We start from the raw sequence: 26,610 nt of genomic DNA, 5'->3' as shown, positions 1-26,610 counted from the left end.
TCTTGTTACTGACTGCATAGCTTTTATTCCTTTTAGTTAGTCCTATGCCTTTTGTCAAAGAAAGCATGGCCAAGAATGAAAATAATTACAGTAACCAAAAAAATTGAAAGAAGGCTTAAGTGGTTTATTATGAAGTAGAGAGAGAGCTAATGCTAAGGATGTTCAAAAGGATGCCAACTGTTTTAAGAAGTATTTTAACTTGAGAGATAAGCCTGTTGTTTATATTCCGCAGTGACTTCGAATTTGCTAAGCTGTTTAGTATGATGCTTTTCCACCATCAATAATCTGCAGCTTCATATATAAGTTTAGCGTGTAAAAAATAGGATACTTATTTTGCTCTTTTCTTTTTTTGTTTTAAATTTGTGTTCTTACTGAGGTATGAGATCATGACGTTGCAGTACACTTAACAGAAGTAGGGCTCATCTTTGGAATTAAAAACAAAAAAAGAAAAGCAAAACAAAAAAGGGCATCAAAATTGATGTTTACATTGAAAACTTCAAACCAAGAGCTCCTACAGAGTAGTTTGCCTTGTGTTTTCAATAAGCTGTGTGATTCTGAACATGTCATTTGTAAAATACCTTCTTGTTGTCTAAGGGCTTGTTTTTTATGTCCTTTTCCAACTCTTTTTGAATAAAGAAATTGTATGCTGCTATGCACGAGCCAGATGGAGTAGCTGGAGTGAGTGCAATTCGGAAAGCGGAACCATCTCTCAAAGAACAAATCCTTGAACATGAAAGCATTGGCTTGTTAAGAGATGCCACAGCCTGTTATGATAGGGCTATCCAGCTAGAACCAGATCAGGTAAACAGATGACAAATTGATATATAATCTTCCACAATACAGTGACTGACTAATTCATACTCAAGAGGTATTTTTGTCTTTGTATGTTCTTTAGAATGTTGAAGTAAAATATGGCAGTAAGAGTTTCTGCGAGAGTTGCTGAGTGATGTGTTACTATTTGAAAGTATCTTAACAACTGAAACTAATTTCTTATTGGGTTCATGCTGCAATTTGCAGGCTTTGGTTAATAGTTGATGTATGTTTTTATCCAGATTTGTTTCTTTTCCTGTTTCTAGATTATTCATTACCATGGTGTAGTGAAGTCCATGTTAGGCCTTGGTCAGTTGTCTACTGTAATTACTCAAGTGAATGGAGTACTTGCAAACAGGTAATATAAGCATTTAATACAATGTTTAATTGAGAAATACAAATATATTGTATTAATTCTATTTATTGCTAGTCATCTTCGTGCATTATCAAGCATTTAAGATTGGTCAAGCATAACAGCTAGCAGTGTGAAGCTAGACAACTTTAACTATTTTGTCTGTTGCTTATTTTAATACGTTCACAGAAGTTAGTATGTTATCTGAGCTGCGTGCAGCACTGAGATGTACTTTTAAGAACAGGTAAAGCTTCCTTCGCTTCTTTTGAAGCAAAACAGAATTCATATAAGAAATATTTACTTTATTTCTAGTATAAAATAGAAATAACGTGTAGGGGAGAAATGAAAGTTAGTTCTCTTGATTTTTTTTGAACAGGTCAGAATGGATTTCTGAATTGAACACATATAGAGTTGAAGCAGCCTGGAAACTGTCACAGTGGGATTTACTGGAGAATTATTTGGCTTCAGGTAAATTACATCAAAATAAGAATACTGTCTTGCATTTCTGAGGAAGTGTTTATGTTAGCCTAATTTTAAATCAAAGGGCATCTATTGCAATTGTTCAGTTGAGGATTTTACTGTGAGGATGGCTGGTCCTGACTGTCTTCTAATTTTTGTGAATTGTGAACTGAATAGTCTTTGAGCAGGAATTTGAAGTTGAGTATAAGAGCAATTTCTTACAAGTTTATTTGGGGTTGCAGTTGTGGGGTGGAATTACTGAGTGTTTCTAAAATTTATTTAATTATTTCTGAGAAGATGTTACTCTGAATATTTTCTAGTATGGTAACACGAACTAGCGTGTTCAGGTTAAGATTCTAAAGAAGCAGAGATTTAAAAGGCTTTTTTTCTCCACAAAGATGTGAAGTCCACTGCTTGGAGTGTCAGATTAGGACATTTATTATTATCAGCCAAGAAGAAAAATGAAGTCGATTTTTATGAAACACTCAAGGTTGTTCGAGCAGAACAAATTGTGCCCCTTTCAGCAGCAAGCTTTGAAAGAGGATCCTATCAGCGAGGATATGAACACATCATCAGGTTTCTAATTTCCATAATATATCTCTATTTTCAATGTTACAAATGACATAATCAAGTTTATGGTACCAATATATACTAACTGTCATTCTTTTGCATACTCAGCCAACTTGCAACCTTTGTTTAACTGGGAATTTACTTCTTTTCCCTGGTAAAAATAAGTATTCACAAAAATAATATTGGCTTCAGTCTTTAAAAATCAGTTTATGTACTTTATGTAAACATCAGGTAATTAAAAAAATCAATCATTGTGTTGCATTCTTTACATAGTACATATAGGCCAGTTGCTACCATGGGCTTAACTTCATTAATTGTAAGACCATAGTTTTTGATATATACAAGAATTTTAAGAATTGCAAACCCATCCCTTTTAAGTAGCTTTTAATCAAATTTGAAGTAGGATTTTTTTATTAAATAAATATTTACTGAATATTTTTAATTTTAATGAAAAAAAAGTAATTCCTTTGCACTGTAGGTGGGTCTTTATGGCAGGACTTGGTATGAAACAAGTCAATTAACATACTTTTATATAAGTTTTGCTATTTTCTTTCTAAAATTTGTGTGCGTATGTATATTAGTGTTTGTATGTAAATAAATGTATATATGTATAGGCAATTTTCAATGACTTTTGTTTTCATTTTACTACCACAGGTTGCATATGCTCTGTGAGTTGGAACATAGTATTGGACCGATGTTTCAGCAACCAGATGGTGAACATGGTAGAGATTCCCTGAATTGGTGTGCTCGTATTGAAATGACCCAGAATTCTTACAGAGCAAAAGAACCTATTTTAGCACTAAGGAGGGCTTTGCTTAGTCTTAGTAAAAGGTGAAAGCATGACTGTTTCTTTTCTCTTTGTTTTGCATTCTCAATCAGGTTCTGGCTTTTTGTACACATGTCAGAAGCGCAAAGATAAAACTGTGGAAATGTACTTTGTAGACAAAAGCAGACCTTCTCTTATGCTTGTGTTCAAAATGTAAGCAAGAGTGTTTTGTGTAGGAAAGATAAGAGGAATGTAGGGGAAAGGGGGGGGGGGGGGGAAAGACAACAAAACAATAAAGAAGTGAAACATTGAAGAAAGTTTTGAAACAGTTGCTGTATAGTATATAACTTATCATGAAGTTGGATTCATGTTTCAATACACTGTGACATTGTAAAGCTGCATTTCTGACTAAAATTGTTGATTTTCTACAAAAATGTCTCGGCAGCCAGGATTACAGCGAGCTTATTGGTCAGTGCTGGCTCCAGAGTGCTAGAGTTGCAAGAAAAGCTGGTCATCATCAAACTGCGTATAATGCTCTTCTGAATGCTGGGGAATCTACACTCTCAGAGCTTTATATAGAAAGAGCAAAGTGGCTCTGGTCCAAGGTAAACAAAATAAGAACTGAATTTACTTTATTACATGCAAGTAAATAATTTTTAGTTGTGGAAAAAAAAAGGTACATGATCAGTCTGTGTAAGACAAAATACATCAGCTGGGACTGTCTTCGTGTTCTGATTTCAGTTGAGCTGTGGGAAGTTTTTGGCATCCAGCTGCTCCGCAGCTTTTTTTCTTCATCCATCGACTTTTCTGGCAGCTGAATATGAAATGGTTGGGTTACCTGCTTCTGTCAATGCAGCCTAGAGGAATTGAATTTTAGTAGTAGATCACTTTCAGTTTCTATTGATTTTACTAATTAAAGAGAGGCAGAAATAGGAGCAATTACTCTGCTAGATCTAACAGGACAATGATGTGGAGATAAGAAGATATAAGGAGCATTTGAAGATAGAAACATCCAGTGACCATATGCAGAATGTTATAGAACACTCATGAACACAGTTTTACCTTAGTAACAACTGTAAGCTGTTTTACACATCTCTTATTTAAACTCTATAAAATGTTTTCCTCTTTCCATAAGGGTGAGGTTCACCAAGCACTTATTGTTCTCCAGAAGGGAGTGGAGTTATGCTTCCCTGAGAATAAAGCACCATGTAATACCAAAAATCAGCTCATCCATGGTCGGGCAACGCTGCTAGTTGGTAGATTTATGGAAGAAACTGCTAACTTTGAAAGCAATGCAGTTATGAAAAAGTATAAGGTAATTCAATATGCTAAGTGTTAACAGGATGCTAGTTTTTAATAACACCTCTTTTATGCTTTTGATGGTGTCGACCAAACAGAGCATTACTGGAAGGAAGTGGTACATCAGTGTGTAAATCTTGGAAAGATGTAACTATCTGAATTAATTTAAAGATAAAACATCAATCTGATGAAATCTACAGTTCCGAAGTACGGGTGCCAGGGATACCCAGTATAACTCTTAAGTGAAAAATAAATAAACAGAATACAGGAGTTTGTGGGTTTTTTTGTTGTGTTTTTTTTTAATGAACATACAAATGTGGATCTCTCCCTAAAATGCAGACTGCTCTAAGAAGGCTGTGTAGTTCTTCATTGTTATGGCCGTCTTTGGTAGTGACATAAAACTGTTCTTTGCTGAACTGTATAAAAACACTAATGCTTAGCATTCTCTATGCTGTTATGTTAGACTAGGAAACTAGTGTTGGGGAATGGACGTGTCAGTTGTTTTTGTTCTAATTTATGCTGTGCAATTCTGGAGTTTTACTTTATCCAAACCTCTAAGAAGCACAGTATTTTGTTGATCAGGAATTTGAAAAAATAAATATTTTAGTTGAGGAATCTTAAATCATCACGGTTTACTCAACTTTGCTCTCTCTTAGTCCAAAAGGTGCTTTAAGAATAGATTTCTAGTTGAGCAGGTATTGCTCCCAATTCTGGATCCATGATTGTAAGTTTTCTGCACAATTAGTACTTCTCTGGGCACACTTTGCACTAAAGTAACTCGTACAAGAATTTTGTTTCTCTGACAAAGTAACTCTGTTTTGTTACAGGATGTTACACTTTTGTTGCCAGAATGGGAAGACGGACATTTTTATCTTGCTAAATACTATGATAAGTTAATGCCAATGGTAACAGACAATAAGATGGAAAAACAAGGAGATCTGATTAGATACATAGTTCATCATTTTGGAAGGTTAGACTACTCAAAGATGGTGATTATATACAAAAAACATGTTTGGGAATTAGTTCTTGCAGCAGCTCAGACTGACTCCTAATTTTATGCAGCAGTGAAGGAAAACATTACGTACTTGATTTAATAAACAATTCATTTTATTTCTTTTATTTCTTATTAAGAAATTGTTGTCTTAATATGTAGGATGGTAAGTTAAATATTTCATTTGCAGTTTTGATTAATGTAAAACATAAACTGTATCTATTTGTAGGTTTTTAGTTGTTGCAGATGCATTAAAATGCTTAAAATAAATTTGTACTCCAGAATAGGATATATAACAACTAAGGACATAATATTTGTATTGCTTTTGTATTTATCACTAACACATTGAATCTTCAACATGTAATTATAGGTCTCTACAGTATGGAAACCAATTCATCTATCAGTCAATGCCAAGAATGCTATCTTTATGGCTGGACTTTGGAGCAAAGGCATATGAGTGTGATAAAGGTAGAACATTTTTATTTGCATGTTGTATTTCCTGTATCATGCTTTTATATATGTGATTGAAAGAGCAGCAAAGTATATTTCTGATGGGCCAGCTATCAGAAAATCACATTTTCCATATATGCAGGCAGTTTGACAACTGTGCCTCTCACATCTGCGATAGGCCTCACTTCTCAAAATGTTAATCCAAGCTAAACTGAACTATCTATTAACTAAATGTATAGCTTTTGTAGATTCATTTGCATGTAGTGAAGGTGAAAATCTTTCAAAAAGATATTGTTAACTAAAGCATGCCAAGCACTCAAGAATCCAGCAGAACCATTAGTAATTTAGTTTCAAGACGACTTGCCCACACAGTTCTTTATAGTGTTTTATTGGGTATTTATGTTTTTTTTTTATTGCATTTTTTAAATGGAATATTTTTAAACAGTAGTTAATGATATATGTGGTACTTTTACGATGCCAAAGCCTTCCTTCTGCTGTTTAAGATAGTTTTCTCTACAAAGATCTGTTTAGAAATATTTCAAAGATAAATGCTCATATTTGAGCATCTTGTATTCTTTGGAGGTGTGGTTTTGTTTTAAGGGTGGAGAGCTTTTCCAGGATTGTTTGTTCTGTTTCTGTTGTCTGTGCTTGTTTATTTTGTTTCCACCCATTCCCCCTGTTTCATTGTTTAATGAAATGGCTTATATATTATATTATTGTCTGATCTGTTAAAGTAACTTTATAGTAGGATTTATTTTGTTTGTTTGTTTTTTTCTTATGAGAATTAGTTATCTGTTTCTGTGCTTGACTTAAATAACGTGATATTTCAGGTGACAAAATTGATGAAATCTTTCTGTCTTGTGTTTTTTCAGCAAGTCGTTCGGAACGGGTTCAAATGAAAAATGATTTGGCTAAAATAAATAAAGTGATTACGGAGCACACAAATCAGCTTGCACCTTATCAGTTTCTGACAGCTTTTTCTCAGTTGATCTCCCGAATCTGCCATTCTCATGATGAAGTCTTTGCTGTTCTGATGGTGATTGTTGCTAAGGTGTTTTTAGCCTACCCACAGCAAGCAATGTGGATGATGACTGCTGTGTCTAAGGTGCCCTGATAAGTAAAGCTACACCTTTATTAGCATTTACAAATTTAGATTAAATTGAATGTTTTAACTGCTGCAATATAGCTTCATGGGATAGGTCATCATGCTGTCATAGCACAAGGGTTTATTACAGTCTAAAGTTCAGAAATTTCGGATTAAATCTAGACAGTAAGAATTGCTGACTTGCATCCTGAATTGGATGATTTATTGTGGAAGAAAAATTGAATAACAAAAAGCTGACGAAGTGGGTAGTTGTGGAAAACAGATTTTGTTGTTTTTAAATTGAAACAGAATTCCAGTTTTATAATCAAATATTCTCTGCATTGATTAAAAAAAATAAAGCAAATGTCTTGCTTATTTCTAAGGTGTGCCTGGCAATAGGGTAACTTAAAAGCAATTTAGAAGGTATGGAGCATTCTGTTTCTGATAGGCTAGTTAAATAATATTCAGGATATGCTCATATTCTTGAGAATTTTAGTCTATATGTTGTGAGTCTCCAGGGAATGGTTTGAGAAGAGAATGTGAGCGTGTGCACACATAGAGTATTTTGCTTGAGTATTTGCAAGTTCAGGCACTAAATTTAATGTAGAGAACTTTCTCTTGAAGGTATTCAATATAACAAGCAGCGAGTAGAGGAAATATTACTGCTATTACTGGAATCTTTTTAATTGATTGTTTCATAAATTTTAACTCCTCTCTTTTTTCAGTCCTCGTACCCTATGCGTGTCAATAGATGCAAGGAAATTCTAAATAAAGCTATCAACATGAAGGAGTCCTTAGGAAAATTTATTGGAGATGCAACACGCCTTACGGATAAACTATTAGAACTATGCAACAAGCCGGTACTAAAAATAAATAAATGCATACATCAAATAGGATTATTCACAAATGTTTCACAGCAGCTTCTTCCGATACCTTGTATCAACCAGTACATCACATTAGAGTAATTTCTGTTATGCTGTAGTCACTCGTAAAAGATTTTGGGAACTTTTCTTAATAAAAATATTTTAATAGTAGAAAATAGTTCTAAATGAATGTCCTTTAAGTACATAGCAATACATTTCATAGCATGTGGGCTTCCCATTATTTCATCCTTTTTTTGTAAGATTCTGTCCATTAACTCCTGGAGTTTTACTATAAATATAAGCTGGCTCTGCTGTGATAAACTTATGAACTTGATAATAAAGATAGAATTACATAAATGATTTCATTATTATGTATTTATGGTTAGACTGAAAAAGATATGCTGTTAGGGCCAGATACACTTATTTTGGACCACATCCATTTAATTTGGAATTAAATTTGTAATTTTTCAGATTATCGAAAGCTATCACTTTGTGTAAAATGGTAATAATACTCTATATGTTTATTTTGAATTTTTGAACTTTTTTTTTTTAAGGTTGATGGAAACAGCTCAGCATTAAGCATGAATGTTCATTTCAGAACACTTAAGAGATTGGTAGAAGAGCACACATTCAGTCAAATTCTCATTCCATTACAATCTGTAATGATACCAACTCTTCCTTCAATTCCTGGTACACATGCCAACCATGACCCTTTTCCTGGATGCTGGGCCTACATTGCAGGCTTTGATGATACGGTAAGCCCCTGTTTGGCACCTGACTTTAAATTTCAGGTTAAATAAATGTACTTTCAGTTTATATTCTCATTTTGCTAGGAATGGAGGAGTGAGTAGGAAACGTCATAATTACCTTCATGGAAAATGAGAGGTTTCTGTGATAATAATGCGAGAAGGATATTTCCTCTTAGTGTTTAGATGACGCTTTGGTCTGAGATTAATATCCTGTAGCACCATGGAAGTGCTAATATGACAGCTTTAACTGGTCTATTAAAAGTAGATGCTTTATTTTGTATCATCTGATACTACGTTAATAAAAAAAAATAAAATCATCTCTTCCTCAGGTAGAAATTCTTCCTTCCCTTCAAAAGCCAAAAAAGATCACTTTAAAAGGTTCAGATGGGAAATCTTATATTATGATGTGTAAACCTAAAGATGATCTAAGAAAGGACTGTCGGCTCATGGAATTCAACTCTCTTATTAATAAGGTTTGAATTAAATAATCAAGTCCATTATGCATAAAATGGTGAACTATCAAACAACAAAAGAAAAGGGGGCTGGGGGGTGAAGAACTATGTTCCTAATCTTGAGATAAAGCTCCCAGGAGGAAGAAGTAAACTGTTGCAAAATATTTCTTCAGGAGTGACTGATAATGCACAATTTGTTACAGACTTCTGAAAACAACTGTTCTGGCTCTACTGCAGATAGTAAAGCTTAGAATTTTATATTATGGATTGTGACTGGAAAACAAATTTGAACGGGATGGTTAGTTGTTAATATATTTCCATCCTGTTATTTATTATTCTCATTTTTTATCCTTTTCTGTTTTTTGCCAACAGTGCTTGAGGAAAGATGCAGAGTCGCGTCGGCGAGAACTCCATATACGAACCTATGCAGTTATTCCATTAAATGATGAATGTGGCATAATTGAATGGGTGAACAATACTGCTGGTTTAAGAAATATCCTGATAAAACTTTATAAGGAGAAGGGTAAAAAACGTATAATAATTATGTAACATTCAACTGAGGGGAGGAGAGAGGAGAACAGAGGAAAGGGAAAAAGAAGGATGGTTTAGGTTTGGATGTGGTCCTGGGCTACCTGCTGTAGGTGGCCCTGCTCGAGTGTGGCAGTTGGACAAGATGACCTTCAGAGTTCCCTTCAAACCCAAACCATTCTGTGATTCTTACGTGTGGTGTTTTGTTTAAGTGCTTGTGCCTTTATTAGTAAACTCAAGGAATCAGACTAGATTCAGTCATTGTATCTCTAGCTATCTGCAATGTATTATTATTTGTGTATGTACTATATTTTTACTCTTAAGTGGAAGGTAATTGGCACCTGCCATGAAAAATTTCTTAATCAATTATCTGTCAACATAATCATCTTAATATATTCCCATGCTGTTGGAACATCTGCTAAAGCAATTGGCATAATTGTTTAAGAGAATAGATACAGCACTGAATAATAGAAGAGACTGTGGAGTTCTATTTCAAATTTGGTTAGTTGTTTCTCCTTTCTTTACATGGTATGTTGTACCTAGTCTGCTGTTTCAGTTAGCATTATCAATTTTCATTTGCTTTCTAGCACCCCACCAGCAACACATTTTGGAGATTGTTTTTCATTGATTCATTTTATTCAGATGTTTATCTTATCTAAAATATCATACTGTAGTTGCATGCATGTGGCTTTATTTGGAAGGATTTCTTTGTCTGTTACAGGTATATATATGACTGGAAAGGAACTACGTCAGCATATGCTTCCCAAGTCAGCACCTTTGCCTGAAAAGCTGAAGATGTTCAAAGAAGTCCTTCTGCCTCGTCATCCTCCTGTTTTTCATGAATGGTTTCTTAGAACATTTCCTGATCCTACTTCGTGGTGAGTGACTGGGATTGGGCTCGCTCAAGAACATCTACTTGTCTATTTCACTAAAACATAATGATGCCGTTGAATGAAGACATAATCAAGGAGGTGATTTTGTCTAATATCTGATTCTTATTTGCACAGGTATAACAGCAGGTCTGCATACTGCCGTTCTGTTGCAGTCATGTCAATGGTGGGTTACATACTTGGTCTAGGAGACCGTCATGGTGAAAACATCCTGTTTGATTCTTTGACTGGTGAATGTGTGCATGTAGATTTCAACTGCCTTTTCAATAAGGTGAGAAATGCCATCTTGCTGAACTCGTTTTATGTTTTACTTGCATGCAGTTTGTAAACATCTACGACTGTGTTTTCTTCTTTTCTTTTCTTCTGATATTTTTGTTGTTTTCTGTCTCACATTTTGTTTCTTACTTATACACAATATGTGACACAAAGAATGTATATACTGCAATTATGGAAGCCAACTTTTTGATTATGGCAGTATCAGATGAGCTGGTGGATATTTAGTGAAATAGCCCCACGTTTTCTGTTTGTATTTTGTGACTCCCTCCATTACCGCCTTCCAACCAAAGATGTAATTATCACATGCAGAATCTTGTTGCTGGGAAGGGTTTCTTTGTGTTCCTAATGTTCAGTACAAAAAAAAAAATCATATGGTTCTGTAACAAGAACAGTTCTGATCAGAGCGGGATTTGGAATGTTGATGTTTCACTAAAAAACAAAACAAAAACCACAAGCTTTTGGTTCAGAACATCGTGCATATTTATAAAATGTGCCCTTTTGTATCAAACTTAAAGGGAGAAACTTTTGAAGTCCCGGAAATAGTTCCTTTTCGTCTCACACATAACATGGTGAATGGAATGGGTCCAATGGGAACGGAAGGTCTCTTCCGAAGAGCTTGTGAAGTCACAACAAGGCTTATGCGTGATCAAAGGGAGCCTTTAATGAGGTACAGCAACTGCTTTTGCTTAAAGCTCTGAAGAAACTCTCTCTAGTCTAAACATCAGAAATAGTAATATGCCAGTTCCAGCATGTCTGTCATGCAGCTCAGTCTTACCGGGGCATGCAGTTAAATATAAACCCATAGAAATACTCAGAACAAACTTTATACTCAGTGATTTGTTGCTACGAGTAGATAATGCTCATATATTAAAAAATAATCCATATTACTGAAGTTCTTTAATTTACCATTTAGACTTTGTGGTTCTTTCTGGCTTCAGTGTATATTTGCACTTGACTCGAAGTAATCGGTGTTCTAATATTTGGCAGAAGTACTGCTCTTGTCCAATGATTTCAAACTTTTTTTTTTTATTATTATTTATTTAGTGTCTTGAAGACTTTTCTTCATGATCCTCTTGTGGAGTGGAGTAAGCCTGTTAAAGGGAACACAAAAGCACAGGTGAACGAAACTGGAGAAGTTGTCAATGAAAAGGTTGGTTGAAAACAAACACAGCGTAAAGCGTTCAAATGTTACATGTCCACTGCAGTTACAATTTGTGTATTTTCTAATAGGAAGCGTAATTTTCCTTTTATTCGTTTTCCTTCATTTAAAAATTACTGTATTTTTTCTAATTAGTCTGTATCCCTTTTTAAGGATAAATATTCTTTTTATTGGTGGAGAACATAATTTATGTACTAAAGATCCAAGCAAAACAAAATTCATAACTTTGTCATTAGTATTAATAAACCATCAATAATATCAACAGAGAACAGAGGGTGGGCAATGCTCTTGCCTTTCCATATTCTAAGACATGCATGTGCTCCTGAATTAAGTGATGGTAATACCTGGAAAGCAAGGAAGTAGCAATACTCATTTTTCTTCCTTTCTCTTTGTTTCTAGGCCAAAACCCACGTCCTTGATATAGAACAACGGCTACAAGGTGTTATTAAGACTAGAAACAGAATAAAAGGATTACCCTTATCTATTGAAGGGCATGTTCATTACCTCATTCAAGAAGCAAGTGATGACAATCTGCTCTGCCAAATGTATATGGGCTGGGCTCCATATATGTAAAACTTGTTTGCTTCAGAGAGGTGCCATTCACAATTGGTGAAGCAAGCTGTGATATTCTTAAGAAGGTATTAATGAGTGTTAACTGGTTACCTGTGTTTTCTGATTGTAACCACTGATACTGTCTTCTGATCAATCTGGTCTGTGTAGAATATGCACTTGGAAATACGAATGTGCCTATGTGTTCTTTATGTGTACAGGGCAGCGCATATTAGAAGTTAAATAGGCTGTACGAGTCTTTGCAAGTTTCTTACCTCCTCTGGGTATATTCTTGGTGTTGATACATGGTAACTGCAAAAATACTGTATATTTTTGTAAAGATTTTCTCATTCAATCTGGCTGTAGATTAGAAAAGTTGACATTAAATTTCATACTGACACAGTTGAGTATTGGTTATTTAAACTTTATTCTGCATTGCCTCGTATCTGAAAAGAATGGCCCGATGTTTGTTTGTTTTAAGAGAGAAGCAGCATTTGAGCTCTTAAGACTTCTCATGGATAAACCCAGGGAGATGTTACTGTGTTCTGAGATGTTTAACAGCACCTTCTGCTCCTGGGAGTTCGGGACGAGAAATCTGAGCGGTCTTTTAGAGGCTGGTTACAGTAAGTGCTCTGCTTTCAGCCGGGCTCGCAGGGGCGGGACGCGGGGCTCCCGCTGCGCCTCGTTAACATCAGCGATGCGGGGAGCTGCGGGCGGGTTGCGTCGGGCGTTCGGCGGGGGGCGCTGCAGTGCGCGCCGCTCTGCCTGCCGCTCTGCCCGCCGCTCTCGCTGGTCGGCTCGGGGCGCTCTATGGCGCGGGCGGCTGTCAGCACGGTGCGCCGGAAGGAGGGCGGAGCGGAGCTCGGGCTTGTTTGGGTCCGACGGGGCGGCGGAGAGAGGCGGCCATGGGGGTCCCTAAGTTCTACCGGTGGATCTCGGAGCGGTACCCCTGCCTCAGCCAGGTGCTGAAGGAGCATCAGGTAAGCCGGAAGCGGGGCTTCGCTGCCTGCTCGGGGCCCGCGGCCGCTCCTTCCCGCTACGGAGGGGGCCCTGAGGGGTGAGGGCCGGAGCCGCCTGTTCGGGAGCGGGCGGGCGCGGGGCGGGCGGCTCCGTTTGCAGCCTTGACGGCGTGGGCACGGCGGGCGGCACGCAAAAGCCCCCATGGGAGTCGGGGCGCTCGCTCCCCCCGGCCGTGGGAGTCCCGGAGCCCGCGGCCGGAGGCGGTGACGCGGTTCCCTCGGTCGTCCCGCTGTACTGGCACCGCGGTCAGAGCACCCGCCGCTTGTGCCTTTTGTTCCCGGCCTCGCCGGGCTGCGGGGCCGCTCCGTGCCGCGCTCGGAACTCCGTTAGCGGCAGTGCCGAAAGGCGGGTGGGCAGACCCTCCTGAGAGAAACCGCCTTCGGTACTTGCTCGTCTCGGGCAATCAGTTTCTTGTTGGTTTCCGCCGGTGTTACCGACGTGGTTTTATAGCTAAATAAAGACGCTCTGAGGGGAGGCGGTACGTTGTAGTGTCTGAACGTTGCTTCTAGACGCGTAGTGGTTCAGGTGACCCAGTAGCTGTTGTATTAAAGTACCTAGGGCTCTAGAGCGGTCGCTTGGCCCTCCCCTGAAGGGCCGCAGCAGCTGCTCCGTGTTTGCGGTGGTACCGCCGGGTATCGCACCGCGGGGCAGCGGCGGCTCTCGGCGTGTGGAGAGCCGTGCCGGGGCGGCTGGTGTCCGGGCGGGCTGGAGCGGTGCTCCGCGCTGCTCGGAAAGGAAACAGAAAGCGCTGCTCGGGGCGGCCGGTGTCACACCGCACACAGCCTGTCTTCTGAAGTCTCTGTGCTGTTACTTCCTTGTGTGCGCTGCATCTGCCGCTTATAGAGGAGGGGAAGTGTCTGTACTGCTGCCTGTGACCTAGAACAGTAAAATGTATCCGTTTTCTTCCTGCTCTTTCACGGACCACTTTAATGTACAGCCTGACGTGTGCTAGCAGCCAGATAAGGATTTTAAGTTGTTTCACGTGCACTCGTGTATTTTGTGTAAAAGAGAAACCCGTCTTCCAGTTTAGAAGTGCTGTGCTGTGAGGTAACAGCACGGCAGCAGAAGGCAGCCCCTCTGGCTGATAACTGCTTACTCAGCTTTTCCAGGGCTTGGAAAGTTTACTTTCAGCTTTTTCCTGCTGTGGCCAAGGTGCATCAGGTGGCATTTTTTTGCCAGCATGCACCTGATGTCCCATTTATTGCGAATTATAAGCAGAGCATTGACTAAACTGTGCTATCATCACGTGTCTGCGCAACTAAGTATTTGTTATTTCAACAAATACAAGGAACCCTGAAATATCCAAGTCTGGTTCCCCTTGAGTTGATTTTGTAGATAGTGCCGTGCTGTCTGGTACTGAAGCACCAGGAAACATTATTGAAGTATTTAAACCATCTGCTTTATCACTTAATCTGGCAAGCATTTCTATCCTGAAGCGCTGACCTTTGGTCCATGTTCTGGGATTTGGAGAGGTTTTTTTTGTGCAGTCTAACACCTTTTGATTGGGTTCAGAGTTGGGGGGATGGAATCAGGAGTGGATTGCAATTAATGCTTGAGTTTTTAATGCTGGAATGTTTATTTCTGCTGATTGGAGTTCATGTCAGCTTCACGAGCGTGTTAATGACTGAACTGCTCCTTCCCCTTTTGGCAAAATAAGAACAAAATAAAATTTGTGATAGTTGTGGAAATTCCACCGCAACAGGAAGAAGGTTGGTAAGTGCTGACAGCAGTTTGCTTGGTGCTTGGTGTGGCCCTTGAACCCTCAAAAGCAATCTGAAATGTCAGGTGGTGTTCACTTTGCTTTTTAAAAATAGCAGAAGAGCTGTGTTTCCTCTTGAGTAAAAGATGGTTTGTGGGTGACTTTCTGTCAGTCACATATCTTACTCAGGCTCCTTGCAGCCTGGATAGACTGGTTAGGCTGGCATAGCAATCCCTGGTATTCCTCTATGTGGAGTACCCCACTGCTTGTTTCCTAAGTGTTTTCTTTGGTGGTGTTATCCGAGGGGGATGGAGGAAAACTTTCTGATCTGGGTTGAGTTTTTTTTGTTGTTTCCTCTTCTTTTGCCCAGTGTTGTCCACTTATCGAAGTGACATCATTTTTTGCTTCTGTATGCTATTAAAGACAAAGCTGCTCGTAATAATAATAAAAGACAATTTTCATGTAAAATATGTGTAATTTTTTAAAACCATATGCTGCTTAGGTAGTTTATTTTTCATACATATATATATATTCTGCATTGGTGTACAGTACATTACAGGGCAATCTTCCACCTCAGTTCATTTCCAGGCTTTACCTCAGCCATACCTCGCGTAGTGATTGCAATGCTCCATCTGTATCCCAGTGAGTACTAACTGTGGCTTTTTTAGATTCCAGAATTTGACAACTTATACTTGGACATGAATGGCATTATACACCAGTGTTCACATCCAAATGATGATGATGTTCACTTCAGAATCTCGGAAGATAAGATTTTTGCTGACATTTTTCACTATTTAGAAGTACTGTTTCGCATTATTAAGCCAAGGAAGGTTTTCTTCATGGCAGTTGATGGTGTAGCCCCAAGAGCAAAAATGAATCAGCAGCGTGGCAGACGGTTTAGGTGAGAATATTTGCTCCTCCTCTGTCTTTAGGATAATAATTATTTCTTACAAATACTTACTTAAAAATATGTTATGACAAATAAAATATATTTCTCGATAGCTGAAATATTAACTGCATCTGAATGATGACAGATTATTATCATTGCTGGAGAAAAAACTATTTTAAGAAGTCTTTCTGTTATCAGACTCAATTTTGAGCTCTGTACAGGAGTTAAATTTCTCTCAACTACGTGTTTGGTCACAAAAGCATTACAGTAAGATATTTGCATCTCTACCCCTTCTTTCCAACCCCACTTTGTTTTAGATCAGCAAAAGAGGCAGAAGAGAAAATAAAAAAGGCATTAGAAAAGGGAGAAATTCTCCCTACGGAAGCCAGGTTTGACTCCAACTGTATTACACCAGGTAAGATAATTTGTTGATTATTTTACATTAAGTGGTGAGATTTATGATTGATGATTTATTTTTTTTAAATCCATATTTTGGAACTGTTTTCCTATCGACAGGGTTGTTCTGTTGTTGCTTTTTTTGTTTATAATTTGGGCAAGTTTGGGTAACTTCTAAGATTTTTTGGACTATTATCTCATTTTAGAAAATTTGTTTTGGTGTTATGAGAAAAATGAAACTTACTGAAAAAAAAATTCTACCCTTGTTCTGTTGCAGAATGGGGTTTTTTTTGTTATTCTTCTCATTGATAGCTCATATATGTAAATGTGGTTTGCAGTGACTGTTGAAAAGCTTTGTGCTTAACTTGGGTTTCTGTTTTCAGGAACCGAATTCATGGCCAGATTGCACGAACATCTTAAATACTTCGTCAATATGAAAATTTCCACAGACAAATCCTGGCAGGGAGTAACAGTCTACTTATCAGGCCATGAGGTTACTGCTTTTTGTTAAAGTTCTATTGAGGGGGAGAAAAGCAGAAGTTATTTTATGGAAAAACACAAATATTCTTTTTCTTACAGACACCAGGTGAGGGAGAGCATAAAATCATGGAATTCATCAGATCAGAAAAAGCAAAGCCTCATCATGATCCAAACACGAGGCACTGTCTCTATGGCTTAGATGCTGACTTGGTACGTGCAATTAAAGCAACGGGATTTCTAATTGTGTTCTCTTTCTTGTAAGTGTGCGGTGTTCTAAAATGCTACTCAACAAGTCTGTAACTTTGTCTTCCTGCAAAGCTTTGCATTTGTAATAAAAAGAAAAATCTTGTGTAAAAGTTTTAGAAAATGAAGTAAGTCTTCTCTAATATCTCTTTGTAATAGATAATGCTGGGATTAACAACTCATGAGGCACACTTTGCGCTCTTAAGAGAAGAAGTCAGATTTGGTGGTAAAAAATCTCAAAGGTGAACTGTTTTTAACTTTACTCTTAATTTCTATATGACAAAATGAAAGCCAAAAGGTGGTACGTAACTAGAACAATTCCTTGATAACTGCATATTAAATGAATGAGGTCTTAGTAATTTTATTAGAATGTATGTGAATTTAGAGAAATCCAATTGTTGTGATCAGATTTCTTTCCATGGGCAAACATATGTTGTTGGGGCAGCTGATGAGAAAATCCTTAAGCCTTTGGTGTGCTGTGTGTTTTGCTTCATATTGTGAATTCAGCAGCTCGGGCTGTATGATATTGCTGCCGTACTTCTTACAAGTACTTCTGAAAGGTTCTGTATCTCTTAGGTTTTGTGAGGTAAGTGCCTGGAATAACTGCTGAAATCAACTTGTTTAAAGTAGCTCATTGGTTGCTTTTTACTCTGGACTTTGCCATTTGAACTAACTTGTGTGCTGTCATCATTTAGAACCAGGTGTTTTGTTCCAGAAGTGTGCCTGGACTTATTCTGAAGTAATAGAAAAGATATTTTTTGTAACTGTTTCTGTGGGTAGGTTCCTTCTGTGATGGACATTAGGAATGTATTCGATGGGTGAAGGGGTTGGTTGGAAAGCCAGAAATATTCTTTGTAACAAAAAGGCTTTTGAATAACACAGGTTAAGTCACATAGTTGTTTAGATTGATGCATTAGCAAAAATGGTGCTTGTGTGTTCTTATTACTCTGGTCAGTGTGATGAACATCAGCAGTATTTGCTTCTTAGTCTTTTACAGTCTCTTCGCTAATACTGGTCAAGTCTGCCTCGTTCTGATGGTGCTGACATGTAGCACTGTAGTGTTTTAATAGACTATTAAATTCTTAATAATGAAAAATGCCCATTAATAAAAGAATGTGAAGTGTGACAACCATTTGATGGACTAGTTAACTAGAACACGAAATGAAAAGGCAGGATTTCCCAGGTGGCATTTTTATCGTTGGATGTTTAGCCTTTCTGCAATGTCTAGGTAGTATTGTTAATTACAGATATTCACTTCTGGAAATTATGGGAATTGCCTTCTGTTGATATTTTATTTTATTTTATTTTTGAGGAAAAATTAAGAATAGATACTATTTGATATGTAACAGTAGTTTCTTGAGAGAAATTCTTTGCTTCACAACAAAGAGACAGTTATGAGAGGTGAAATAGTCTTAGAGCAGCAACTTGGATCTGCCAAGAGTCTTGCATACAAGTTTGAAAATTACTTTTAAAAAGCATCAGAATTGGGTCTGAAGTTCTGTACAGCCAAGTGTAACTTGGAGTTTGTGATAGTGCTCTTCATATACTAATTTTGGCCTAACTTTGGCTTAAATATAAACTAGTTTTCATGAAGAAGAAGGCAGTTGACTAATTTGTGTCATAGATAAGTAGATTTGTCTTTTGTGCGTGTGTGTATAGTAGTACTATGTGTTAAGACTGCTATTTGTAATGCACTTGGAGCATATTCTCAAGCTGAGTATATTCTTTCATTAAAGCAGCATTTCAAGCAAGTATATACTTAGCCCAGACTGTTTGGACATGAATCTGTATTCCATATATGCTCAGAATAGTACTATACAGTGCCTTAGAAATATATTGATTGTCCCTTTCTTTGGAGACTGACTTGCTTATGAGACGCTCAGTGCAAGAGGGAACTCCAAAAGGCTGCCCAGCTTTCTGTAATCTAACCGTTCTCCATGTAGTGCCATCATGTGTGCTGTTAAGAAGATTCTACAGCAAAATTGTGTAGTCAAAACAGATTCATCTTAAAATAGATGCAATCTTCACTTTATTTGTTTTTAGGCAACCTTGGGTTTATTAAATATTCATGTTGAAAATGTGCTTATAAATAACTGACAATGTTTTGAATAATTTACAGAGCATGTGCACCAGAGGAAACCACATTTCACTTACTGCATTTGTCACTGATGAGAGAATATATTGATTATGAATTTTCACCAGTAAAAGTAAGTTCTAATGGAGCTGTTACCGCAGTGGTGGAGGGGGAGAGGGGAGGAATAAAGTATTTGTGTGAAATCTTCATAATGAGAACATTACTGCTATCTTTTTAGGACAAGATTTCCTTTGACTACGATATTGAAAAGATAATAGATGATTGGATCTTAATGGGTTTCCTTGTGGGCAATGATTTTATTCCTCATCTACCTCATTTACACATTAATCATGATGCACTGCCACTACTTTATAGAACATACATGGCCATCTTGCCAGAACTGGGAGGTAAGAAGTTAATTTTGGGGGGGGGTGGGAGGGCGAGTGGGAGGGGGTTGGTTGGATTTAAAGACTGGACAGAGGGCATGCTCAGCCAATGGTGATAACTGTGTTGAGAAATAGTGTGTTGTAGCTGAGAATTTGCTCTATCAGCTATTGTTATTGTGTTATTTGTATCAGTTGTTGACAAAGAAATAAGCAGGAGGTATTACTCTTGGAGTAGCATACATATCTATTGACTTTTTTGGCAAAGCTGGAATGTTCAGCATTATTACCATTCTTTTAGACAGCCAGCAAGATTATGTTTCATTATCCATGAGGCATTTAAGGTACAATTTTCAATTTGTTAATTTACAAAACATGCTTTAATTTCCCAATAGGTTACATAAATGAAAATGGGCATCTGAATTTGAAGCGCTTTGAGAAATATCTCACAAGATTGTCAGATGTAAGTATTCATAATTAAGCTTTGTGGAATTATATTTGCTGTTACATATGAGCTTCATATGATGTTCTAAAATACACCATGTAGTTTTAATGAATTGCTGAGTAACTGTTTTACAGGCAGTACCGTTAAATGTTTGATATGGGATCCAATCAGTTGCTATCTGATCTTCCCATACCTTGAAAGGGAGAAAGCTTGAGCAATTTGATGCTTTAGCCAGCATGTTTTGGCCCTGAAAGTCAAACAAGGATTCACCAGTAGAATCATGATCCTCGGTTATTGATAAATGAGTGATAGCATTGAGCAAAGTGTGCTGCAGGCAGTAATTTTCATTCCTCCTTTGCTAGTCAGAGCTTCTGACTCTTTTTTTTGTAAAGTAAGTCTGAATATCTTAGAGAATGACATTTTGGCACTTTTTTAATGAATATCGTTGATAAAGAGCAGTGAAGTATTACTGTCTCTGAGGTCGGCATTAGTGTTCTTCACGAGCTAAATGGCATTTGAGAGGCAGTCCTATTAAATGCCACTGCATTAGTCCATCTTAGTGACAAGAAAAGGTGTGGGGCCTTTAGGAAGGGAAGTATCCCAGCCCTTCAAAGAACTTTGAAGGATGCAGTTCATCTGTTGTTCTTTGCTTCAGTCCTATCTTCAGATTTTTCAGGCAAAACTATTAAAGGGTTGGGTGCATACAGGACTGCATTATCTAGCCCCCATATGCCTCTAGTACTTGTGGGTTTGATTAGTAACTTTGAAAGTTATTTAACTCTTTTTGTAATGTATTGCTAGAAAAGGATATATGACTTGGGTCTTGTTACATGCTGACAAGAAGAAAGATTTTTAATGTTAATCTGTTAGCTTGGTTGTAGATATAAAGCAAAACGTTTATGTGTAATTTAATTTACCTACCAGAAGGGTGTTGTTAATTTAGCAGTCTGCATTATTCATCCTTTCAGGATTTCTAAACTTTACTCTTTCTGCACAGTTTGATCGTGAACACTTCAGTGAAGTCTTTGTAGACCTAAAATGGTTTGAAAGTAAAGTAGGCAATAAATACCTCAATGAGGCAGCTGGTATTGCAGCAGAAGAAGCCAGAAACAATAAACAGAAGAAACGCAAGGTTTGTGTTTTACATGCGCTTTTTTGGAAATAAGAATGTGGGGGTTTTTTTTATTGCAAATGAATAGTTTGCCAGCTATAGTAATTCAGATCTTAGGTACATTCAATAGTATAAATCTCTCTTTTGAGCATTTTTGGCTGCCCTTTAATATAGGCCTTCAGCTGAGCATAGCAGAAGCAGAGGGAATTCCTTCAAGTTTAGACTGTCACAGTGTATCGTTACTCTTTGTTCAGTGCTGTTTGTGATTTGTAAGACTATTTCTTTAATAAGAAATGCTTTATTTCTGTTTTTTTCCTTACTTGCCACAGTAGTTTGGAGCAGTTGTATACTATTAGCTAGTCACTTTGATCCTTTGAATGGCACTGATATTCAGGAGCATGCATATCGCAAGTACTGGGGAAGAGAGCCAACTTAATGAGCCTTCTTATTGAACGCTCTTCAGAGTGCTGTACACATTAATGAGTGTGTACTGTAAGAATGAAATGGATGTTTAGTTCTGTCCTCATTTCAATAGTCTTAAGGTTTGCTGATGAAAATTTTGATTGCATGCTTGTGCAGTTATGTTTTAGAAGTACTCATGTTTTGGAAAACATGCATTAGGATACTTTTTCTTAAAGGTAGTTCGGATTTTATGTGAGATTACTCCTTTGTTTAACACTGATGGATAAAATTACATTCTCTAGGCAATTACTCAGGAAGAAAGTGTAGTGTTTCTGTACATACTACATGGTATTAATGCATAATAATTCTAGCATTTTGAGTTGCAGATTTTATGGTTATGAATGAGGAATGTGCATATTATCTTGCATTTTTACAGCATGTCAAATATTATTTTACTAGGCTCAGGAAAATTCTCTCTGTTTGGCTGCTTTAGAAAAAAATGAAGATGAAGTTGTCACCTCTAAAAGTAAGTGCAAGCTGTTTGTTCATTTTGCAACAACAGAAACTTGTTAACTTGTGTAGAGATTTGGAAGACTTGAAAGAATTTCATATCAGAAATGACCTGAGTCTAAATGACAGGCTTACATACTCAGCTATTGAGAAATGGAAGTGCCTTATGTTCTTAGTTCTTATAATTGAGCTACAAAATCAGATGCCTATCTTTTTTATTCCAGGCACTTTTATTTTGTTATTGCCTTACTTTCTGTGTAAGGAAGGAACAAGTACAAACAACTGTGAATTGAAGAATAAAATTATGTCATCAAATCAAAACTGAATTTCTTAACCTTATTCTAGTAGAGAGGTTATGGAGTGTTAATCCATATTTTCCTCTTGGCTTCTTTTTCAGCTGTTTTGGAAGATGAACCAGAAGATGATGATCTGTTTGAAACAGAGTTTAGGCAATACAAGAGAACTTACTACATGACTAAAATGGGTATAGAAGTAGTGTCTGAGTAAGTGTGTGCTTTTTCTTTCTGTTTATTTGGTGTTGGGTTTTTTTTGTTTGTTTGTTTTTTATGCTAAAGATGGGTTGTATTTTGGTTTTTTTCTTTTTGCTTCTATGTAATACAAGACAGAATATTAATTTGTACTAAAAGCAGGAAATACCTGGCAGCATGTAGTAGTGGTGATGCTTCTGGCTATTGCTGGAATCTATAAATCACATATTCTGTAATGAGTATTTGAGTATTAGAGATTAAAAAAAAATCCATTGGTATTAAATTAATTTTAAAAACTGGGCTTAGTAGGTTACTCAAATACTGTCTTCTTTCTTATGCAGAAGGTGTTATGGACTTTTTCTATGCTAGTAAAAATAAAAATTTAAAAATCTATCTTTTTCTTTCAAGTGATTTCTTGGCTGACCAAGCTGAATGTTACATCCAGGCAATACAATGGATTTTGCATTATTATTACCATGGAGTTCAGTCTTGGAGTTGGTAAGAAAAATCATCAAATGAGAAACCATTTAAGGGTGGAACAATATTTCACCTTATATGCTGGAGCCATTTAATAGGGTTCTGTGTATTTCTCATCTGTGAGTGTAATTAACCTGAGTAACGTGTGTGGTTTTTTTCTTGTAGGTATTATCCTTATCATTATGCACCTTATCTGTCAGATATTCGCAACATCAGTGAACTCAAAATCCAGTTTGAGCTGGGGAAGCCTTTCATGCCATTTGAGCAGCTTCTTGCTGTACTACCAGCAGCTAGCAAAGATCTGTTACCTAGATGTTACCAGGTATCACTTAGAACTAAGATGCATTTATCTGCTGTTTGCTGATTTTTGTCTGTTTTATTTTCATGTACATCTTCTTGACATTTTTACGTATACTGTTAGCTATACACTATCTCTAAATATAAAATAAACACTTATTGTTATTCAGAGCACACTTGAAAACTAGTAAATAAAATTTTAACTTGCTGGGTAGTTTAAGTGGGACAGTTAAATAGTAAAAGTTAACTACTGTTCAGCCTGGAGTTGTTTTCATGCCACATTTCCTCTGTTTCATCCTAGAATTAGTGTTGAATTGTTTCTTGCATTTTTTTGTTTTTTATTTTATTCTTCTTTTGTGTTTTCCCAGCATTTGATGGTTAGTCAGGATTCTCCTATTATAGAATATTATCCACTGGACTTTAAAACTGACCTGAATGGAAAACAGCAAGAATGGGAAGCTGTGGTATTAATCCCATTTATTGATGAGGTAAATTATTTCAGTGTCTGCTGAAAGCTTTGTAATGATTCAATCTGGTAGATCAATTATGAGAAGTTCAGAAGAAGTACAATTAAATGGAAGTTGAGTGTCTGCTAAGACCTTGCATAAACAGTCTGCTTCCTGGTGGTGAAAGTTAGATGAAGCTGCAAGTGGTGAATGTCCTATGGAAGAATTGCGTGGGCTTTTTTGTTGCTTGATCTTCTTTTTGATGAAGTATTCAGACACCAAGTTTTAGAGTTTCTTGGGAAATATTTCTGTAGCCAAATGTGTACAAAAGTTTAGTGTGTCTCAGTAAAATAAAAGGAAGACACACACAGAGGCAAAAAAACAAAACAAAACTGTTTGTTTTCAAAAAATCTCGTCACCTGAGCACCAGCAATGAGCAGTTCGTAATAGAGTTTAAGTAAAAATTGAGCAGTATAATGTTAAAAGGACAGCAATAAAGTAATACTTTGCATCTGCATGTAGGGTAACAATATTATGTATGTTATTCTTATACATGAATTATTATCATATATTTTGTCAGACTGATTTTGAGTACATCAAAGCAAGTAGGTGAAAATATAAGTACAGATTAGCTATCTGTTCCAAGTGGTGGGACATGCCTTTCAGTTTTTGTAGTTCAGTGTGTGCCTGCATTTTCATGGTGCACAGAAAGAAGTTGACAGAACCAACTTGTTACTTTTCCAATAGTACTCTGCAGAATTGGTTGATAGCCTTAGCAGTCTTTGTAGTATTCATGCTAAATGTATAAAGCAAAATACAGCTCGCATTTTGGAAACATGTTTGCAGAAAAGGAAACACTTATTCTCTGGTGTTTCACTGCAGTTGTCCAATTTTCATTGTGGAGTTGGAGCATGATGAAGAAAAGGCTGCACTTAGACAACGAACGCAGTAACTAGAAAAATGCAGATAGCCACTTCTGTAGTGTACTCATCTGTGCTAATCTCTGTTGCTGGTTTCACTTATGCTAATTTTTCCTAAACTTAGAAACGACTGCTGGAAGCCATGGAATCATGTAATAAGTGCCTAAAAGAAGAGGAGAAACGGAGAAATGTTCATAGTGCTTGCTTAATGTATTGGTATGATAAGGATGCAGAGTTCCAATACATGTCACCATGGCCAGAGAAATTTCCCTCAATAGAAAGATGCCGTACCAGGTAATGAAGATGTAACTTTGCTGAAGTAGTCTGAGAATAGTTAGAAAGTAGTTAGAAGTTCACATTGTAGCCAGAAGTTTTTTGTGGAGATGCATAGACTGGAATATGTAAATTGTTACATTAGATATTACTTGTTGTGGACTGGGTGGTAATTTCTTAGAGTATTGCATGGCAAAAGAGATGGACCAATACTGTCAGAAAGAACTCTTTCTGGAGAATTACTCAATTTTTTATGATATGGAAGAGGAAAAACTGTTACAAAATATTTGATAGATGTGATGATTTATCAACACTAATATTTCAATCCAGTGGAGAGCGTTGAATACAGGCGTTTTTTCCATTTTTTTTCAATCACTGCATGCAGTTCATTTAAAACACGCTGAACTTTCAAGATTAAGTGGAAATATAAGCTTAATAGTAATCAAACTTAAGGTAAAGTAATGGAGAAATGCCTGCTGCGAGTTTACGCTTGGTGGAAATAGAATAGTTGTGGAGATGAATTATACCTTGTATAACTATAGTTAGTTTGGAATTTGACAATGGTAGTGAATTAAAATAGTGAGATTGTAGTTATGGCTGGAAGTTATGTTCTTCTTTTGTTTTCAAGTTGTGTCTGTGCAGAAATGGTATGTGTTTCAAGGTCATTTGTCTGGATTTCAAGTAGCTTAAATTACTTGGCATCTTATGGGAAACTCAAAGCTTTTGTCAAGTAACGTTCTTAGAGGTCTTGAAAGAGTGGGTAATGAGAGGTTATATAGTCAGAGATCAACTTGTATAAGCAAACATTGTGCAACCTGTTTTTTAGGTACAAAACAATACCTTTGGATGCTTGGCATGTAGAAATCATCCACAACAAAATAACTAAAGTTAACAAGAGTGCATTATATTTTTGTGGATTTCCTACCTTAAAGCACATTAAGCATAAGGTAAATTATTTTATTCTTTTGACATTTTCTGTTCTTTTTTAGTAGATTACTACGTCAGATTTCAATTAAGTTTTATTTACTTTTTTATTTACTTTTTTGTTCTTGCCCAGTTCTATCTTAAAAAAAGTGGCGTACAGGTGTTTCAGCAAAGCAGCCATGGAGAAAACATGATGTTAGAAATCCTAACTGATGAGAACTCAAAAGAGCAAGTAAGTATTGTCCTTTAAAAGAAACCAGAAAAAACCCCAAAAGAACAAACACAGCACCTAATGTACCCAAAAACTTCTAGAGAGAAAGAACTTGTTGAATTGTCTGTTCTTAAAATTTTGGTTACAAAAAAAAAAGGGGGAAAAAATAATTTAAAAACTGCATGCATTTATTAAAGGTGCTTTGTTTTATTGTGTTTTTTGGTTTTTTTAATCATTTAATTAGTAGGGCTTTGATCTCAAAATGAGCTGTATTTATAATTGAAGGGAACATGGAATACAGATAAATGCTCAAGGCCGTAGAACTAATTGCTGAAATAAGAACTCTGGAGTTAATACCTACCATCCCAAAGCTTAGTCTGTTAGTTTATAATACTATCAGTACATGTTTTCAAAATAACTTTCAGACCACTGAAAAACATGTACTATATTAGTCCCAACAAAAAGCTTTAATTGGCTATTGGAGTCAATAATAAAAAATACAAGTTTGTTAGCATTAAAATGCTAAATTTATGTGGAGAACAGCCTCGAATTTTGAGAAATTGCTGGAAGGTTTTGTTTTTGTCCAGTCTTGAGAATATTTTATGTTGGATGTATTAATAAAATTTCTGGTATTTTTCTGTGGTCACCATCAAATTTTTGTAGGTAGGCTCTTTT

The 26,610-nt window shown here is 36.7% G+C and overlaps 2 protein-coding genes across 5 annotated transcripts in view; both read left to right on the top strand.

The window, feature by feature from the left end:
* ATR (ATR serine/threonine kinase) overlaps nt 1–12,656 on the top strand; it is a 34,756-nt gene extending 22,100 nt beyond the window's left edge. The window contains exons 29-47 of the mRNA XM_072344563.1: nt 637–801; nt 1,077–1,168; nt 1,539–1,630; nt 2,020–2,197; nt 2,846–3,022; nt 3,403–3,562; nt 4,093–4,272; nt 5,084–5,226; nt 5,618–5,715; nt 6,570–6,802; nt 7,507–7,641; nt 8,199–8,399; nt 8,723–8,866; nt 9,218–9,368; nt 10,095–10,251; nt 10,381–10,534; nt 11,055–11,206; nt 11,584–11,689; nt 12,098–12,656. Coding sequence (XP_072200664.1) covers nt 637–801; nt 1,077–1,168; nt 1,539–1,630; nt 2,020–2,197; nt 2,846–3,022; nt 3,403–3,562; nt 4,093–4,272; nt 5,084–5,226; nt 5,618–5,715; nt 6,570–6,802; nt 7,507–7,641; nt 8,199–8,399; nt 8,723–8,866; nt 9,218–9,368; nt 10,095–10,251; nt 10,381–10,534; nt 11,055–11,206; nt 11,584–11,689; nt 12,098–12,271 — 2,892 coding nt within the window. The 3' untranslated portion in view covers nt 12,272–12,656. The remainder of the gene's footprint in view (nt 1–636; nt 802–1,076; nt 1,169–1,538; nt 1,631–2,019; nt 2,198–2,845; nt 3,023–3,402; nt 3,563–4,092; nt 4,273–5,083; nt 5,227–5,617; nt 5,716–6,569; nt 6,803–7,506; nt 7,642–8,198; nt 8,400–8,722; nt 8,867–9,217; nt 9,369–10,094; nt 10,252–10,380; nt 10,535–11,054; nt 11,207–11,583; nt 11,690–12,097) is intronic.
* Nucleotides 12,657–13,053: 397 nt separating this feature from the next.
* Nucleotides 13,054–26,610, top strand: part of XRN1 (5'-3' exoribonuclease 1) — a 33,175-nt gene continuing 19,618 nt past the window's right edge. For 3 of the 4 annotated variants that reach the window (XM_072344444.1, XM_072344443.1, XM_072344445.1), the window contains exons 1-18: nt 13,083–13,227; nt 15,635–15,867; nt 16,173–16,270; nt 16,635–16,744; nt 16,831–16,941; nt 17,134–17,216; nt 19,094–19,181; nt 19,287–19,455; nt 19,827–19,894; nt 20,874–21,008; nt 21,849–21,915; nt 22,297–22,402; nt 22,796–22,885; nt 23,030–23,186; nt 23,530–23,649; nt 24,652–24,821; nt 25,627–25,747; nt 25,858–25,956. In XM_072344444.1, the coding sequence (XP_072200545.1) occupies nt 13,153–13,227; nt 15,635–15,867; nt 16,173–16,270; nt 16,635–16,744; nt 16,831–16,941; nt 17,134–17,216; nt 19,094–19,181; nt 19,287–19,455; nt 19,827–19,894; nt 20,874–21,008; nt 21,849–21,915; nt 22,297–22,402; nt 22,796–22,885; nt 23,030–23,186; nt 23,530–23,649; nt 24,652–24,821; nt 25,627–25,747; nt 25,858–25,956 (2,100 nt within the window). In that variant the 5' untranslated portion in view covers nt 13,083–13,152. Of the gene's footprint in view, nt 13,228–15,634; nt 15,868–16,172; nt 16,271–16,634; nt 16,745–16,830; nt 16,942–17,133; nt 17,217–19,093; nt 19,182–19,286; nt 19,456–19,826; nt 19,895–20,873; nt 21,009–21,848; nt 21,916–22,296; nt 22,403–22,795; nt 22,886–23,029; nt 23,187–23,529; nt 23,650–24,651; nt 24,822–25,626; nt 25,748–25,857; nt 25,957–26,610 lie in introns of all 4 variants that reach the window. The other variant, XM_072344442.1, reaches the window with a different exon arrangement.

Source organism: Excalfactoria chinensis, chromosome 9 (assembly GCF_039878825.1).
Source record: "Excalfactoria chinensis isolate bCotChi1 chromosome 9, bCotChi1.hap2, whole genome shotgun sequence".
Lineage (NCBI taxonomy): Eukaryota > Metazoa > Chordata > Aves > Galliformes > Phasianidae > Excalfactoria > Excalfactoria chinensis.
The sequence above is the reverse complement of the archived record's forward strand: the minus strand, read 5'-3'. Positions and strand labels throughout refer to the sequence as shown.